This window comes from Nannospalax galili, unplaced genomic scaffold (genome assembly GCF_000622305.1).
Source record: "Nannospalax galili isolate Female #2095 unplaced genomic scaffold, S.galili_v1.0 scaffold753, whole genome shotgun sequence".
NCBI lineage: Eukaryota > Metazoa > Chordata > Mammalia > Rodentia > Spalacidae > Nannospalax > Nannospalax galili.
Window position 1 is genome coordinate 528,096 of NW_008333775.1, and position 17,900 is coordinate 545,995.

At 46.6% G+C, this 17,900-nt stretch overlaps 2 protein-coding genes across 3 annotated transcripts; one reads left to right on the forward strand and one right to left on the reverse strand.

The window, feature by feature from the left end:
- Gls2 (glutaminase 2) lies at positions 1-15,098 on the forward strand. Of its 2 annotated transcripts, none has more exons than XM_008828397.2 (18): positions 1-227; positions 5,444-5,543; positions 5,944-6,065; positions 6,629-6,758; positions 7,225-7,304; positions 7,390-7,553; positions 7,756-7,814; positions 10,132-10,164; positions 10,418-10,476; positions 10,992-11,058; positions 11,194-11,244; positions 11,437-11,613; positions 12,622-12,753; positions 12,887-12,979; positions 13,144-13,205; positions 13,951-14,027; positions 14,239-14,302; positions 14,414-15,098. In XM_008828397.2, the coding sequence occupies exons 1-18, from the start codon at positions 46-48 to the stop codon at positions 14,568-14,570; spliced, it is 1,809 nt and encodes a 602-aa protein (XP_008826619.1). In that variant the 5' UTR covers positions 1-45; the 3' UTR covers positions 14,571-15,098. The 2 variants fall into 2 exon arrangements, with proteins under 2 accessions (XP_008826619.1, XP_008826621.1); XM_008828399.2 differs by lacking the exon at positions 1-227 and adding an exon at positions 338-465.
- A 159-nt stretch (positions 15,099-15,257) lies between these two features.
- Spryd4 (SPRY domain containing 4) lies at positions 15,258-17,057 on the reverse strand. The gene is made up of 2 exons (XM_008828403.2): positions 16,930-17,057; positions 15,258-16,631 (listed from the first exon to the last, which is right to left on the reverse strand). The coding sequence occupies exons 1-2, from the start codon at positions 17,012-17,014 to the stop codon at positions 16,093-16,095; spliced, it is 624 nt and encodes a 207-aa protein (XP_008826625.1). The 5' UTR covers positions 17,015-17,057; the 3' UTR covers positions 15,258-16,092.
- Between the last annotated feature and the right edge of the window lie 843 nt (positions 17,058-17,900).

The following is a 17,900-nucleotide window of genomic DNA, read 5'->3' on the forward strand; positions in this document are numbered from 1 at the left end:
GCTTCAGTAATAAGTGCTCGGGCAGAGCGGCAGCGCGCCGGGGGCATGCGCTCCATGAGGGCTCTGCAGCATGCGCTGAGCCGGGCGGGCAGCCACCGGCGGCGGGCAGGCTGGGGTCACCCGAGCCGGAGCCCGCTCCTGGGCGGAGGCGTCCGGTACCACCTCAGTGAGGCCGCGGCGCAGGGCCGGGAGCCGCCGCACAGCCGCCAGCAGCAACACAAGGATCAGTAAGGCTCGCGGGACCGGGGCTGGGGACAGGCTGGCTCCCACTGTCGTTCTCGCTCGCTCCCTGGGAGCCCCCTTCCCCAGAGAGCGCATCCCTCCTCCTTCTGTCCTCGCTCACTAGCCTGCGATGCCTTTTCCTTTAGATGTGGGGCTTTGGGTCCGACGCGCTCGGGCGGTCAGGTGCCGTCCGCCCGGGAGGGCGCTTGGGCAGGTCGGTCTTCGGGATGATGCCTGTCCAAGGTGCGTACTTGATTGGGAGCGCAGATGGGCGCTGAGTGTTGCAGGTTACATGTGTCTGAGTGCAGGGGGGTGGGCATTCCTGCCGGTCCTCAGCCTTTCCTCTCCTCTCCCGTCCTCGCGTGTATTTTAGGGAATGCTGTGGCTAGGGAACGGCTTCCTGCCCCAGGGCCAAGTGCACTTGGGTCTGTCAATGTGGTGCGTCTGTCCCTGCGTGACCCCGGTGGGTAATGTGTGGTGCGCGATATTATTGGTACCTGCGGGTAAGTTCGTGTGTCAGCTGTGTTTTTGTAGCAAGCTCCCTAATGTGTAGAATAAGGGTGACTTCCAAATTGGTCGTTGACTCGGGAGAATATTCATATGGAGGAAAAAAATAATGAGACACAGATTTAGGAGACCAGAGGCAGGGCTATTGTTTATGTTGCTCAGTCTCCCTGAATCGGAGAGTTCTCTTTTAGGGGTTCATCTTCAGCCCTAGAGGTCGAACCTCTCTTACATACCACCCAGGAATACTTAGTGGCAGTTCCTCCTCCCTTTTTTTCAAGATGCAGATGGCTTTTAGCAAGAAATCTTCCCTCTCCAGGGGTTTGGCTAGACGTTGTCCAAGTAGCCCCTGCCTTATTATAGCAGAATAGGAAATGGCCATCATCCCTGTCATCAATATCTACTTGATGACATTCAGAAACATATGCTCACCATTATTAAGGTAACCAGACTGACCTAGCATACTGCCTCACTATCACTGGAGCTGCTGCCCTTAGAGGTAAAAGACCCATAAGTACTATTTATTATTAATAATCATTATTATGCAGTGCTTTTCCATTAGCCTTCTCTCAGAGATGGAACACTTAAAAGAGTTCTAATCTGGCTGGACATGATGGCCCACACATTTAATACCAGCACCCGTGAGGCAGAGGCAGGCAGATCTCTATAATATAGAGGCCAGCCTGGTCTACATAGCAAGTTCTAGGCCAGCTGGGGCTATATAGTGAGACCCTGTCTGAAAAAACAAAACAACAGAAGAGGCTGGAGAGATGGCCCAGTGATTAAGAACCCTTGCTGCCCTGGCAGAGGACCCAGCATCCATGCTGGACAGCTCACAACTGCCTGTAACTCCAGCCCTAGGGGATCCGATGGTCTCTTCTGGTCTCCTTGGTAGGAGCGTACTGCATGTGCACACACACACACACACACACACACACACACAATTAAAAATAAAAATGAAACTCTTATTTTTTAAAAAAGTTATAATCAGGCTGGGTGTGGTGGCACATGCCTTTAGTCCCAGCACTCGGGAGGCAGAGGCAGACAGATCTCTGTGAGTTCAAGGCCAGCTGGGGCTCTAGGGAGACCCTGTCTGAAAAAGATCCCCCCCCAAAAAGGGAAGGAACCCCCCCAAACAAACCCTATAGTCTCCACACCCACTTACCCCAAAATAAATACCAGGAGAGGATGGTGGTGGGCTAGAGCAAAGCTCCCCAACTCTTCTGTCATCTTTGAGTAGGGAGCTCATGGTATCTCTGGCTTCCCTCTACATACCTTCATTCCATGCAGTAGGTGATGGGATGTTTTTTGAAGACCTGCTTTCACTTCCTGTGGCTGCTTGTGCTCCCTGGATCTTGTGTTGAATAAAGATCTTAGACTCTTGTTCCCTGGGCAGAGGGGTTGACAGAATTGAAGGGAAATGGGTTTTGGGTGTGTGACACCATGAAAAGAAAGGGTTTCTGTGTTTTAGGGAAAGGAGATCAGCAAAGAGGAAGTGCCTTGTAATTTAGATTATTCAAAAAATATTTGGCTTCATTTTATTTCTGATTTCTAAAATCAAAGAAGAAAATAAATATACAACTATTAGAAATAATCAGTTAATATTGTGATATGTATCTCTCTATATTTTATTTATTTTTAAAAATTTTTTTTGTCGTTTTTTGAGACAGGGTCTCCTTGTAGCCCCAGCTGTCCTAGAACTCACTATGTAGACCAGGCTGGCCTTGAACTCACAAAGATCCCCCTGCCTCTGCCTCCCAAGGCTACGTGAAACCTAAAGGTCTCTCCTTGGTAGATGCTCAGATCTTTAAGCTCTGCGGACTCCCTGCCCTCTACACCATCCTGCTTAAACTACCCACTTCAATTTTTTTTTTTTTTTTTGGTCTTTTTGAGACAGGGTCTCCCTGTAGCCCCAGCTATCCTGGAACTCGCTATGTAGACCAGGCTGGCCTTGAACTCACAGAGATCTGCCTGCCTCTGCCTCCTGAGTGCTGGGATTAAAGGCGTGCACCACCACGCCCAGGTAAGAAAACATTTTTTTAAAGCTTTTAAAAAATGATTTATTTTTATTTTATGTACATGAGTGTTTGCCTGCCTGCACGTAAGTGCGCCATGGTGCCAGAGGAGGCCAGAAGAAAGCATTGGATCCCTTGGAACTGGAGTTACAAGAGATTGTAAATTACCATGTGGGTGTTGGGAACTGAACCTAGGTCCTCTGTAAGAGCAACCAATACTCTCAACTGCTGAACCATCTCTCTAGCATGAAGAAAACATTTTTAGGTTAAAATTTTAAGATAAGTATGGTGGCACATGACTGTTTAGTCCAACACTGGGAAAATGGAGGCAGGATGATCAAGGAATTCAAGATTGTCCTTGACTGTATATCAAGTTCAAGTCCAGTTTTGACTAAATGGAACCCTGTCTCAAAAAAAATTCTTCTAAGTCTCACGAAATTAATAGGAGAGTTCTTGAAGACCAAGAAGTCTTTTGATGCTTTAGGAGTTTTAAGAGAGTAGGAGAAAGTTTCTTATAATGTAACTTGGGACTTCTTAACGAAGAGCTTCCATGTCAGGGACTTTGCTTAATGCTAGGAAGAGAAAGAAATAAGCACAAAGACCTAACAATGGAGCAAGAGGGAGTCCTCCGATGTTCATTAGGATGGTGTATGAGACATACCAGCAGCACAAACGTATTCTGGAGGGTTAGGGCAGCTGCTGCAGAGTTGGTTACATTTGGTCTGCACCTTGAAAAGACTGTGCTCGATGAAGAAGGTCATGAAGAACCTACAGCACAAGCAAAGGCCAGGAAGCCTCATTGTACTTGTCCAGTTTGGGAAGTCATCTGGCATAACTGGGGTTTGCTATTATCCAGCATAACTGGAAGATGAAGAATGGAAGAAAGTTGGAAAATTGGTAGATTTAAAGGGGCCTCAATGCCATACTAAGAATTAAGAACTGACTGGGCGTGGTGGCACAAGCTTCTAGTCCCAGCACTCAGGAGGCAGAGACAGATAGATGGATCTCTGTGTGACTGAGGCCAGCCTGGGCTACATAGTGAGTTCCAGGCCTGCTGGGGCTACAGGGACACCCTGTCTCAAAAAGAAAAAAAAAAAAGGAAGAATTAGATGAAAAAGAGGGAAAGAACTTACTCTGTAGGTAATATATATATTTTTTCTTCTTAAAGACTTATTTTTTTTGTTTGTTTTTAGAGTTTTTGTTTGTTGCTTGTTTGTTTTTGAGATAGGGTCTTACTATGTAGCTCTCAATAGCCTGGAACTCACTATGTAGACTAGGCTGACCTTGAACTCAGAGAGATCTGCCTGTGTTTATCTCCTGAGTGTTAGGGATTAAAGACATGCACTGCCACACCCAGATTGTTTATTATTTTTATGTGTATATGTATGTGTATGATATACCTGCCTGCATGAGTTTATGTGCACCATATGCATGCAGGAGCCCTCGAAGGCCAGAGAAGGCATTGGATCCTCTGAAATTGGAGTTAGAGGCGGTTGTGTGGTGCTAGGAACTGAACCCAGGTCCTCTGCAAGAGCAGTGGGCACTCTTAACTGTTGAGCCATTGCTCTAGCTCCTTGCTGGCCTTGAACTCACTATGCAGTCAAGGATGACCTTGAACTCCAGATTCTCCTGCCTCCACCTCCCCCCGTATTGGGATTACAGGTGTGCACCACCATACCCAGCTGGTACCACAGGTTTTTGAGTAGAGGCAAAAAAATTTTTGAGTCTCAGTTTATAGCCCTGACTAACCTGGAACTCATGTAGACCAAGCTTTTCTTGAATTCATAGAGACCTGCCTGCCTCTGCCTCCAGTGTGCTGGGAGTAAAGGCTTGCACCACATGCCCAGCTTGAGTAGAGAAACTTCAAGTTTTAGAATGACCACTGGAATGATGACAAGACGACTGATTTTATACCATACAGTTTTTCATGGAGTATGATCTTAATTAAGCCTGACATCACCCATGTGAAGTAGACAGACTATCTTTATACATAAGGAAATAGGTTCAGCAATATTAAGTAAGCTGCCTAAGGTCACACTGGTATTGAGGAGCAAAGTTTGACTATTCCCATTACACTATACTGTACAGGAGAAAACAGGGTAGATTTGAGTAAAAATACAGAGGTAGATTCATCCAGTGTTAGTGACCAACTCAACATAGACCTAGAGTGTGGGAATAACCAAAATGATTCTGCATTTCCAGTTCAGCACCCAGATGGCTGGTCCTGTTACCAACCCTCATGGGAAACACAAGAGGGAAGACAACTCATGCTGGATGTGTTTAGTTTTCAGTGCTTGTGGGACACTGAGAAGTGGAATTATCTAGAAGGCAGCATGAAATAAAGATCTCGAAGTTAGGAGTAAAAGAAAGTTTGAGAGTAAGAGTTACAACTTCTCAGGCCAGAGGTGAAAGTTAGGATTTGAGCCAAGCATGGTGGCACACACCTGTAGTCCTAGCACTTGGGAGGCAGAGGCAGGTGGATCTCTGTGAGTTCAAGGCCAGCCTGGTCCACATAATGAGTTCCAGGCCAGCTGGGGCTACAGGGAGACCCTGTTTCAAAAAGACCAAAAAAGGAGAGTTAGGATTCTAGGCTAGATTACATGGCTCAGGAAGGAGGCCTAGAATGGCAGGCCCATGTTCCAGGAGGAGGAGAGGCAGCAGTCCTCAGGCTCCTGCCTTTCCCTGTCTTTGCCCCCACACAGTGATGCATCAGAGAGTGGCATGCTGCCCCACCTTGGTGATCTTCTCTTCTACACCATTGCTGAGGGACAGGAACGAATCCCTATCCACAAGTTCACTACTGTAAGTTGCTCTCTGCATATTCAGAATGCTGATCTCTTAGAGTCTTTGGAAAGTGCGAAGAGGAGGGTTGACAAATGCAGGGTAGCTAACGGGGTTGTTATGTGAGGATGAAGAACACAGAAGTACAATTGCTTCCTGGGATAAGGAGCCAATCCCATCGCCGCCCCAAGTCCAGAAGATTGACACTCTTCATAAAAAGTGGCAGAAAACTCTGGCTAGCCCTCAAAGATGTGCCAGTTCCTTTTTTCCTTAGTTCCCAAATCCATTTGTTCCCTGTGTTGTAGTAGTTGTAGTTGTAGTAGTAGTTGGGGGCTGAACTAGCTGAGAATTGGGAAAGATTATGAAGAATATATTACTCTCCTTGAACTGATCCCACCAGGCCTCTTCTATCCCCTAAAAGGCACTGAAGGCCACTGGACTGCAGACATCAGATCCACGACTCCAGGACTGCATGAACAAGATGCAACGCATGGTCCAAGAGTCCAGCAGTGGTGGCCTCTTGGACCGAGATCTCTTCCAAAAGTGAGGACCCTAGAAATGGGTACTGCACCCCATAATTGTTCTGAAGACGAGAAGAAATCTTGGGACTTAGCTGAACCCTCCATTTTGTTTTATTATTTATTACATAAGCAATGCATGAATACTCATTATGAAAGTTAAAACAATATAGAAATGTATTTCTCCCCAGTCCTAGCCCCTTCCCCAGATGCAAGCATTGTTAACAGATTAATGGGTATCTTATAGAGAATCTCCTATGTATTCATATACATATATAGTTATATGTACCTATTTGGTTAAGACTTCTCAAATGTAGCTGAAAAATTATATGTATTCTGACTTTAATCTTTTTCTCATATATCCCAGACACAGTGTCTTAGAATATCTTCCCATGTCCTTAGAACCCCCCATTTTGGGAGGTGAAGAAATGAAAACCTAGGAAGATAAAATGACTGACCAAAAGTCACAGAGTTGTTAGCTGAAGACCAGATAATACCCAAACCTTCTTTATTCCCAACTTCCATGGCTCCAGAGTGAGTCCCAGCTGCATCTCTCCAGCCCCTAATGCACTCGTGTCTGGGATCCAGGTGTGTGAGCGGCAACATTGTGCTCCTGACTCAGGCATTCCGAAAGAAGTTTGTCATTCCTGATTTTGAGGAGTTCACGGGCCACGTGGATCGCATATTTGAGGATGCCAAAGAGCTCACTGGAGGCAAAGTGAGGGCCAGGGGAATAAGGGAGGGCCTATGGAATCCAAGGCCAGCCTGGTCTACATACATAGTGAGTTTCAGGCCAGCTGGGGCTATAGGGAGAACCTGTCTCAAAAAGACCAAAAAAAAAAAAAAATAAGTCAAGCCTTCAAGGAGACTTACAGGACAACTGAACCTAAAAACCCCTAAAGGAAGCCAATCCTAGAATTTATTTTATTTCATTATTTTTATTTTATTTATTTATTTTTATTATTCCATGGGCTCTTCTGCCCCTACAGGTTTGGGACTGCAGAAGAATAAGGTTGCCTGGGACTAAAGGCTTGGGTGTTTCTGGAAGTAGTAGGTGGAAGGAAACCCATTTGCCATGTAGGAGACAGATTTTTAGCTTTTATCTGAAAGCGTCTGATCTTGAATACAGCTGTGTTGTTTTCCACATTGATCTGTCTCCCTTTTCTCTACCCATTCATGTCCAGGTGGCGGCCTACATCCCTCACCTGGCCAAGTCAAACCCAGACCTGTGGGGCGTCTCCCTGTGCACTGTGGATGGTCAGCGGTGAGATACTGGGTGAGAGGAAGGGGCAGCAGGGCCAGGTGCAGAACAAAGTTCAGCTCATTTTATGGCATCTCTTTGCCTCCAGGCACTCTGTGGGCCACACAAAGATCCCATTCTGCCTGCAGTCCTGTGTCAAGCCCCTCACCTATGCCATCTCTGTAAGCACCCTAGGCACCGACTACGTGCACAAGTTTGTGGGCAAGGAGCCCAGCGGCCTACGCTACAACAAGCTCTCTCTCAATGAGGAAGGTGAGCATCTCTAGGGCTCAGACCAAACGTATATCACATACTCCAGACTTTGTTTGTTTGTTTGTTTTATTTGTTTGTTTGCCTTGTCTCTAGTCCAAGTGCTAACAAGGCTCAACCCTGCTTAACTTCATAGTGAGAAGGCTGTAAAGTAGGTTTTGTTCAGTAGTTTTGTTCAGACTGTGGGTGGTTTGTATTTCCCCAGGAATCCCCCATAACCCTATGGTCAATGCTGGTGCCATTGTCGTCAGCTCCCTGATCAAGGTCAGTGCCACCCTAACCTTCTGAAAGGTACTATTTTCTCAACCCCCTTGTTCCTATATTCCTCATATCTGTTTGGCTCTCCAGGGACATTAGTAGGGTACTTATTCCTTTGAGGGTTTCCAGGAGGCATGAGAGAGTATAACAGGAAGCAGAATGCTGAGGACATTAGTGAGAGGTACCCCATTACCTCCGTCACTCACATCCCATAGTGCTCCCTGCCCCCACCTAGAATTCTGGAGCCCAGAGCTCCCTGATTAGAGAAGTGAGTAGATCATGACCCCTGTCTAGGACCAAGGGCCAAATGCCAAAGGCAGGGGGAGGACAGCACCATTAGGTGTTGATTGGCCACTCCTAGGTGAGGGACACACTGAGAGAAGGGTGAATGGCCAGCCTAGGGCAGTCATTCACGTCACCTAGGACTGTGAGTTGGCCTTGAGCAAAGGTATCGGGCAGGCCCATCAGCTGCAGGTCTCCCAGGGCTTGAGCAAGAACCTGGGAGCAGCGTGGGCAGCGACACTCTGGAACCAATCACAGTCCCTTCTGGGGAAGGTGGTGTTAGGAACCCTTCCCCCCAGAACTCAGGTGTCAGAGTCCCTGGAGTGTTGACTCTATAGCTGACATAGGCAGGAAGCATTGAATCTGAGGGAGGAGACTAGAGCAAGTCTATTTCCCTGTTCTTTAATAGTTCTGTGGTACATCCCTATCTCTGGGACCTGCGTCATCTTGTTCCCATCTGAGTCAGCTGGGTGAATTTGACTGTCAGCTAAAATCTTTAGTTTCAGGGCTGGGGTTGTAGCTCATTGGCAGAACACTTGCCCCACCATATGTGAGACCCTGGGTTCAACACAGCACTGTGAAAAAATTTTGTTGTTTCATTTATCAATATAGTTAGTAGGGAATGTAGGTCAGTGGCAGAGTACTTGACTGACATACATACGGTCTTAGTTTCAATCCCTGATAATGGCTCCCCCCAAGATAATAAAGTCATTTCTCAGTATAATTGAATATTCAACAGACACCCACATCCTATTCCTCTCAAACTATCCTCTCTTGAGGGGGTATGGAAGCCAAGGATGGGCTAGAGTAAAACTCTAGCAGGGGATATAAAGAATGGGGGTAGGCCCAGCTGGGTATGGTAGTGCATTTCTATAATCCCAGCACTCAGGAGTAAAGGTAGGAAGATAAGAAGTTCAAGTCTATTCTAGGCTACATAGTGAGTTTAAGGCCAGTCTGGGATGTATGAGATCTTTGAAAAAAAAAAAAAAAAGAGGGTGGGGGTCCGGGTGGAGACAAAGATGAGGGTTTAGACTGAGGCTGGGAGGTGGGGATAAGATTGAGGAGGGGTAAGGCCTATGGATGGGGTGAAATTATCTGAATCTTCATTCCTTGATAATTCAAATTTGTTTGGAGACAGGGTCTCCCTGTAGCCCTGGCTGGCCTGGAACTCACTAGACAAGGCTGGGTTGGTCTCACAGATCCACCTGCCTCTGCCTCCTGGGTAAGGAGATTAAAGGCGTGTACCACTTCACCTGGCCATTGTTTGTTTTCTAAGGCAGAATCTTTCTGTGTTGCTCAAGCTGCCTTTGAAATTTCAGCAGTCCTCTTGTCTCAATCTCCCAAGTGCTGGGATTATAGGCATGTACCATCACACCTTGCTAACACTTTGGGGTTTTGCTTTGTTTTTTAATTATTTGTTACCTTTATTTTTTATGTGTAAAAGTGTATTGCCTACATGTATCTAAGTACACCCATGTTATGAAATGCCTGCAAAGGTCAGAAGAGGGTGTTGGGTCCCCTGGAACTGGAGTTACGGATAGTTGTTAGCTGCCATGTGGGTGCTGGGAATTGAACTCACAAGAGCAGCCATTGCTCTTAACCGCTGAACCTTCTCTCCAGCCTCATGGTTTGTTTTTTTTTTAACATCATTAGACATAAGCATGTATGCAGAAAGGTCTCATTTACAAGAGCAGCCATTGCTCTTAACTGCTGAACCTTCTCTCCAGCCTCATGGCTTGGTTTTTTTTTTTAACATCATTAGACATAAGCATGTATGCAGAAAGGTCTCATTTGTTTAAAAAAGAAAGATTATACCTCTATGACCTTAGCTGTTTAGGAGGCGGGAAGAGCATTTGAGCCCACAAGTTAGAGACCCGCCTGGGCAACATAGGTCTGTCTCAAAACCAAACACGAGATATTTAAAACATAGCGCATTCCCAGTAGCAAGGCTAGTTCAATGTGTCAACTCCACTAGTCCCTGTGATCTTTTTGTCTGCTATTTTCCTAGTCTTGGAATACTGATCTCCCTCTCTCTCTGCAGATGGACTGTAACAAAGCAGAGAAGTTTGATTTTGTAAGTTCCTTGTCACTTAACTTCTTTCTACCTTTCCCCATGGCATGCTGTCCTCCGCAGCCATCCCAGGTGCCTGGCTATCAGGTGTACCAACCCATATTAGAAGCAGTATCTCCAGAGGAGTGGACCCTGCTGGCTCTCTTGAGCAAAGCTGGGACAAGGACTGAAAGGCTCAGAAGGGCTCTCAGCCTGGGCTGAGTTTGGGAGGGCTCCTTAGTCAAAGGGCGCCATCCTCTCCCCTCTTTTCTTCCAGGTGCTGCAGTATCTGAACAAGATGGCTGGGAATGAATTCATGGGGTTCAGCAATGCCACGTAAGGCTGTGTTTAGAGGACTGAGTACATTGTGGTGTTATATGTGTATACTGGATGGGGAAGGTAGAGAGAGGGAGGAAGAGAAAGAATATATATCATCTTCGGAAGAAATTCAAGGGGAACTTTGGCCTCCCAGATTCCTCTGAGCTCCTTCACTGACATTTATTAGTGAAATAACATCCCATTTCTTCTTAGCATGTAATGAAAAAGTCAGTATGACCGTTTATGCCTGAGCCCTAGTCAAGACTCTCAGCCCAAAACCTTGCCAGTTTTCCTCGACGGAATGACCAGACAGCTTTGGGTGGGTTTTCGTTGTGCTGTGTTTACATTTCACCACAAATCTATGCTGAGTGTTTGCTCAGGTTCAGAAGTTTCCACTAGCATTTCTGTGAGATGGTATAAATGGGCTGATACAGTTTGACACATGTAATATAATTCTGTATCCCAGGAAAGTTTTCTCCTCTTCCCCTATCCACCTCTTAAACTTCAAGCACTAAATTGGGTGTTTGCTTCAGATTCCAGTCAGAGAAGGAAACTGGGGATCGGAATTATGCCATCGGCTATTATCTCAAGGAAAAGAAGGTAACTGGGAGAGGCCGGCAGAGAAAGTCCCTGAGAATTATGTTAGTAGAAGGGCAAAGGGCTGGGGATGTTAGCTGAGCCCCTGGTAAAGTGGAACTATGTCCTGAAGAGTACGTCACCTGCTCTTCCTTGCAGTGCTTTCCTAAGGGAGTGGATATGATGGCTGCCCTTGATCTCTATTTCCAGGTAAGCAAACACTCTCAGGGCCAAGGGAACAGGACAGATTGCCCACTTTCCCTGAGTTACACGGTGGACACTCCTCTCTGGTGGTTCTGTCAGGAACTTGTTGAAAGGTCTAGATGTCAAGAACAGTGCTGTACACCCAGGAGTCCTATGTTTATGTCCACACGGCTCTTTCACTTTTCCTTTTTCTGACAGCTGTGCTCCGTGGAGGTTACCTGTGAATCAGGCAGTGTTATGGCAGCCACCCTTGCCAATGGTGGGATCTGCCCCATCACAGGCGAGAGCGTGCTAAGTGCTGAGGCAGTACGCAACACCCTCAGCCTCATGCACTCCTGTGGCATGTATGACTTCTCTGGCCAGTTTGCCTTCCATGTGAGTGTTTCTAGTACTTCTGTCCCTCTGCCATGAGCCCAGTGCCCAGAAAGGATAGTGGTAGAAGCTTACTCCTGCCTCCCAGTCACAAACATCCAGTCAGGCAATTAGGCTAATCATCCTTAGAGGAGATTGTCAAACACATTACATTCCTCAAATTATACATATACCCTTTCCGTAGCTGGCTTTCAGTTTAGATGTCATTTCTAAGGAGAGGCAGGAGAGGCATGTTTTTTCTTGGCATGCGTGCATGTGTACGTGTGTGACAGGGTCTCACTATGTAGCTCAAGCTAGTCTTAGACTCCTAAGGACTTAGATTACAGGCATACACTACCATACTTGACTTTTTTCCTTGTTTGATATGGCCCTGGGGAATCAAACCTAGGCCTTAACCATGCTAGGCAAGTACTCTACCACTGAACTACATCCCTTGGTCTAGGGGGTTTTTCTGACTGTTCTATCTCAGACACCTTTATTCACAGCATACTAGTTCTTGTCTTAAGGGCTTATTATAATTATTTTGTCAATTTTTTGTTTTTAAAATGTATTTATTATTAATGTGTATGTGTGCATAACAGGGAGTGTGGCTCGTGTGCCACACTGTATGTGTGGAGGTCGGAGGACAATGTTTTGAAGTTGGTTTATTCCTTTACATGGGCTTCCATACTTTACATGGGTTCTGGGGATCAAACTCAGGTTGTTAAGTTTGCACAGGAAATGCCTTTTCCTGACAAACCATCAAACCATCTCACTGACCTCTGTCTGTTTACTTTTGCCTATCTCTGACCACCAGAATAAAAACTGAGTGAGAGGTTATTTCCCAGTTTCAGCAGAGTGCTATTAATATCCCAACAAGCATTTCCTGGTTGTGTTAACGAATGGTTGGGGGAAGATAGCAGTAAAAATGAATTAATAAGCCAAAATGTTGAGGTGGGTTGTGTCCCACTTGTTTATTTTCTTAAATTTGGGAAACTTCAGCCTCTCCTCAGCTTCAAATCTGTTCTTTAGGTGGGCCTGCCTGCCAAGTCAGCTGTGTCAGGAGCCATCCTTCTGGTGGTACCCAATGTCATGGGACTGATGTGTCTGTCGCCTCCATTGGACAAGTTGGGGAACAGCCAAAGGGGCATCAGCTTCTGCCAGGTGAGTTCTCTGCATATAGTACTTCACACTTTAAATTAAGCAATAAATGGACGGTAGCCACTATAAATAAGGCAATTGGAGCTCCTAGAAAGTATAAGGAATAAGTAAACAATTCCTTGGCTTATAATTCTAGAAGTTGGTGTCTCTCTTTAACTTCCACAACTATGACAACCTGCGGCACTGTGCTCGGAAGTTAGACCCACGGCGAGAAGGAGGAGAAGTTCGGGTAAGGAAATCCCCAGGTAGTCTAGAAGGATGTTTCAGAATAAACATTCTGTAAGACTCAAGTAGTCCTCTCGGTGAAACACCATGGAGCATGATCACAGGGCAGAGCTGGGCCTGGGTAGATTCAAAGCCACAATTGATCTCAGGGTATGACATGTTTTCCAGAACAAGACTGTGGTGAACCTATTATTTGCTGCATATAGTGGAGATGTCTCAGCTCTTCGAAGGTAATTCTACTGTGTCTAAATAAATAAAAAGTTCTTTCTCAAAGATCTTATTAGGAGACAGCATAGCAAACTTAAATACTTCGATTTTAGGGTTAGATGGAATTGACACAGATTGTATTATTTAAATGAGTTTGTGTGTATGTGCCTGTTTGTGCCCTTGTACATGTATCTGGGTATGCATGCATGTGAGGGTCAGAGGACAAATTCAGGTGGAACTTACTATGTAGACCAGGCTGGCCTTGATCTCACAGAGATCTGCCTGCCTCTGCCTCCCTAGTGCTGGGAGTAAAGGTATGTGCCATGAAGCCCAGCCACTTTATTTTTTGAGACAAGGTCTCTCCCTGGTCTGGAGCTTTCAAGGAAGTGTAGGCTGGCTGGCTAGCAAGCCTCAGGTCTGAGATTATAAGCATGTGCCACTATGCCTGGCTTTTTTATGTGGGTTGTATGGCTCAAACTCAGGTCCTCATACCTGCATGGCAGACAATTTACTGACTGAGCTCTCTTTCTCTCTCCAACCTGGTTTCTGATTTTGTTTCTGTTGTAAAGCCAAGTGCTTACCATAAATTAAGAATTAATGGTAGTCACTGTGATTAACTTGGGTATGCTGAGCGTGGTCCTTGGAGGTGAGGACTCTGCCTCAAGTGGATGACCAACATGAACCCATTCAGTCTGACCCTACTTCAGAAAGGAATCTAGTGATTCTAGACTGGTGTGGGTAACCCTAGTTGCTTTCCACTACCCTCAGGTTTGCTTTGTCAGCCATGGACATGGAGCAAAAGGACTATGACTCCCGCACAGCTCTGCACGTTGCTGCAGCTGAAGGTATCGAAAGGGTTAAAGAGGGAAAGCAGAGTGTAAGACTCTTCCATCAGGAGTACCCCCATCATTGTATGTGTCCTTAAGGGGCAACAGCCCTTCACCTAGACTATTGCTAGTTGTTGGCAAGGAACAAAATGCAGAGGACTTTTCTCCTTTCTTGGTACAGACTACAGCTGCCAAGGGTCCTCTCATTTTCCTTTTACCCATATTCTAGGACACATTGAAGTTGTTAAATTTCTGATTGAGGCTTGCAGAGTGAATCCTTTTGTTAAGGACAGGTGAGTAGGATTAGGCTAAAAGGGAAGGAGGGTGGCCCGGCTTATGCATATGTATACAAATATGGCACTGTCCGTGTTTTCTTTGCTTGGCATGATCATTGTTCCTTGCAGATGGGGCAACATTCCCCTGGATGATGCTGTGCAGTTCAACCACTTGGAGGTGGTCAAACTGCTTCAAGATTACCAGGACTCCTATGTGCTCTCTGAGACTCAGGCTGAGGCTGCAGCTGAGACCCTATCCAAAGAGAACTTAGAAAGTATGGTGTGAGCACAGGTCAGGGGCAGTCCCTGATCAGCTGGCTACACACTTAAACTATCAGCCACCAAAAATGCTATGGAAAGCTGCTTCAGTGGGGTCCAGCAAAGCCATTTGGTGACATAGGCCAATGTTTTCTGTGAGAGGCTAAATACCCCATTTCCTCAGTAAACAGCACAGAGAAGAGCCTCAATGGACACCCTGAAGTAGAGCTATCCACAGAGACTCAAGGTGTAGCCCAATGGCTTGGCCCACTTGGAAGCAGCCCAGGTCTTTATCCAGGTCCTTCTTTCTTCTTCCAGAAGAAATCATCATGAGAGCAAGAGATTTCGGTGGAGGAACTCTAGCTACCATGCATATATATCTGTCACAGATACATATGTCACAAAGAAGGAAATAGGGGACCCAAGCACTTGGCTTTAGAAATCTGCAGAGATTTGTCCCCCTTAGCCAGGATATGCTGCTGCTGCTACTGCTGACAGAAATTTTATAGACAGAGAAAGTATTTTGTGTTCAAATAAACTTTAATTACACAAATTATTTTTTGCTAAATCTAGTCATTCTTTTTCTCCCCTAAGGACATCCAGCTTCATCACCATCATAGAAGGTAGAAAAAGACAGGACCACAGGGTCAGATGGAGCCCAAACAATGTGGTTTGCATACATAATTCACCTACTCCACCAGCTTTTCCTCAACCCAAAATACTGCATTAGATGAAGTATAGTCTGTGGCCAAGGGGAATGGGGGTTTGGGTCTAAAAAGGCCCAAAAATGGATTGTGCAAAACCTCCCTCCTTTCTCTTAAGCTTTCAACTGTGGCAGACAGGAAGATGGACTGTCTCAAGAATAAAGCTTCTGGCACTAGAATCCTGGATATCCCCTCAGTGTCGCTTCTCCTTTGGTCACAGCTGTAACTGGCAAAATGGTTAATGACAAACTGGCTGGGTGTCAGAGATGTGCACTGAAGGTTGAGGGAGTTGGAATAAGGAGAGCTGGGTCTGCAGGGCTATCACCTGCTGTTGAAGTGCTGGGGAGGGGGCTGTATTCTGCCGCTGACCCACTGAGTCAACAAAACATTGAGCAGCCGGAACTCAGAGTCTAGAGTTCTTCAGAGAAAGGGCCAAGTATCTGGCCACTGCTTCTCCACCCAGAGGTAGAAAACACTCCAGAGGATATGGTGAACCCCCAAAATAAGTTACAGGGGGTAAGGAGGGAGAGGTAGCAGTGAGTAAATTCAAACAGGTGAAAGACAAGACCCCAGGACTGAACGGTCAGAAATATCTGGACATGAGTAAACAAACCTAAGGAGGCGCGTCAGGGGGAAAATCACTATTAGGAAACTGGCAGTAATACTGGGGTAGAGTTTGGCTGTGTACCTGGTTTTCACAGGGTAGGGGCCTGAGGACAAGGACTACACAAAGAATCCAAACAATTGTAGGAGCTACCCCGGCTTGAGGCAAAGTCAAACAGCTGTAAACACTTTGAACAGAAGGCTGGCCAAGAGCATGATTAGGAGACTCCAGGAAGGGACACACTAGAGGCCTTCTGGCACCTCAAGCCCTGAGTGGGTTAGCAGCTCTCCATCCCAAAGCGCAAAAGCAGGCACCACGGGGCCCCGGAAATCTGTCTGTAGTGTGTGGATCACTGAGACCTGGCTCACATCTACCAGGCTCAGCGTCTTGGCCTCATAGTCCAGCAGCAGCCCCACCTTCTCCGGCTGCCCGATACCCTCGATTGGGGCTTTCTCGTTGGCCAACATGCTGTGCCACTTGCGCTGGGCATAGGAGAACACCCAGGAACGATCATCAACACCGACGCAGCTATCCCGGGATATGTCCACATCTGCCACTCCTATTCGGAACTGCTGGGAGCGGTTCACTGTCACCTCCCAGTAGTGTCTGCCACTGGTGACCGCACTGTCTGCCAGCACTACCGCCCACTCCCGGAAGCGCTCCACATTCAGGGCCACCTTGGTGGGCTCCAATCCCACCAAGCCATATTTGACTCCTGTGTCACCTCTGAAGAGTGCCAGGCTACTGTGGGCAGTTTTTTCTTCCAGTTTGAAACTGACGCCTGCGGGCAGAGCAAAAAGAAATCATGACAGGCTAGAACTCTAGGGCTGGATCAGCAGCAGGCAGTCAGGAGACGATGAGGAAGCAGGGGACAGCCCAATGCCGATATGGGGGTGTCGCTGTAGTATGGGCAGCCCCAGGAGCCTCGCAGCACGCATGGGGTTAGTAAACTGAAAGGTGTCCGGGGCTTGGACTAAGGCTAAAAGGGGAGAAGAGATGGAGCGGAGTTCTCAGAGCACTCTCTAGGACCAACACAGAAACTATTTTGGAAATAAAAGAGTCAAAGGAGATAATCCTACCTCTCCGGGCTTCCCGGACAGCAAACCCACATCTTTTGGTTCCCCAGCGGCACAAATTCCACCAGCGTGCAAAGGGCAGCGCCATATTGCTCCAAGGATGCACAAGACACGCCCCCGGGCGGGAGATGGCCCGGTAGCTGGCCTGCTCCTGGAGCACGTGGTACAGCCGGTGTCAGGGCAGCACGGTGACGTAAAGCCAGTGCCCCGGGGAAATCGCCATCTCAGTGACTTCTAGTCTCCACTGGGCTGTAGTTTATTTTTTTCTGTGGAGAGGAGTGATGTCCAAATTTCAGCTAATGAGGTCCTATAGAGAAAATATGTAGCTAGAGTCTTTGTTTTGTTTTGGAAACAGGGTTCTCATGTAGCCCCAACTAACTCCGTAGTCAAGGATGACCTTGGAGTACTTACTGTTCCCCCGGCCTTCTGCCTCCAACGCCTAAGTGCTGGGATTACAGGTGTGCCTCATTACACACTGTTTATGTGGTGCCCCAGATGGAACCCAGGACTTCTGGTTACCAATTTTGGCCAAAAAGCTCATGAAGGTGGTGAAATTTCTGGAGTCCGCTTTAAAGTCGTTAAAGTAACTAATATCTAGTCCATTCAAAGGCAAGAAAGACCAAGATCATACATTTTTTTTAAGGTTTATTTTTACTATTTATGTGTATGTGTGTGTGTACATATGTGTGGGGATGCCATGAAGACCAGAAGATAGCGTCAGATCCCCTGGAGCTGGAGTTATAGGCAATTGTGAGCCACCCAATGTGGATGCTGGGAACTGAATTAAGTCCTCTTAACCTGAGCCATCTCCTCAACCCCTTAGATTATAAATGTTGATGGTAGAAACACAGTAGTAATAAATTATCATATTAAAAAGAATTCATTGGAGCCCAGCATGGTGGTGCATGCCTTTGATCCTAGCACTTGGGTGGCAGAGTTCCAGGCTAGCTTGGTCTCCATAGTGAATCCAGGCC

Coding starts and splice junctions, on each gene's coding strand:
- Gls2 (XM_008828397.2), top strand. CDS start 46: ATGCGCTCCATGAGGGCTCTGCAGCATGCGCTGAGCCGGGCGGGCAGC. Junction 228..5,443: donor CAGCAGCAACACAAGGATCA/GTAAGGCTCGCG, acceptor GCCCCCACACAG/TGATGCATCAGAGAGTGGCA. Junction 7,554..7,755: donor GCTCTCTCTCAATGAGGAAG/GTGAGCATCTCT, acceptor GTATTTCCCCAG/GAATCCCCCATAACCCTATG.
- Spryd4 (XM_008828403.2), bottom strand. CDS start 17,014: ATGGCGCTGCCCTTTGCACGCTGGTGGAATTTGTGCCGCTGGGGAACC. Junction 16,632..16,929: donor TGTCCGGGAAGCCCGGAGAG/GTAGGATTATCT, acceptor CTCTGCCCGCAG/GCGTCAGTTTCAAACTGGAA.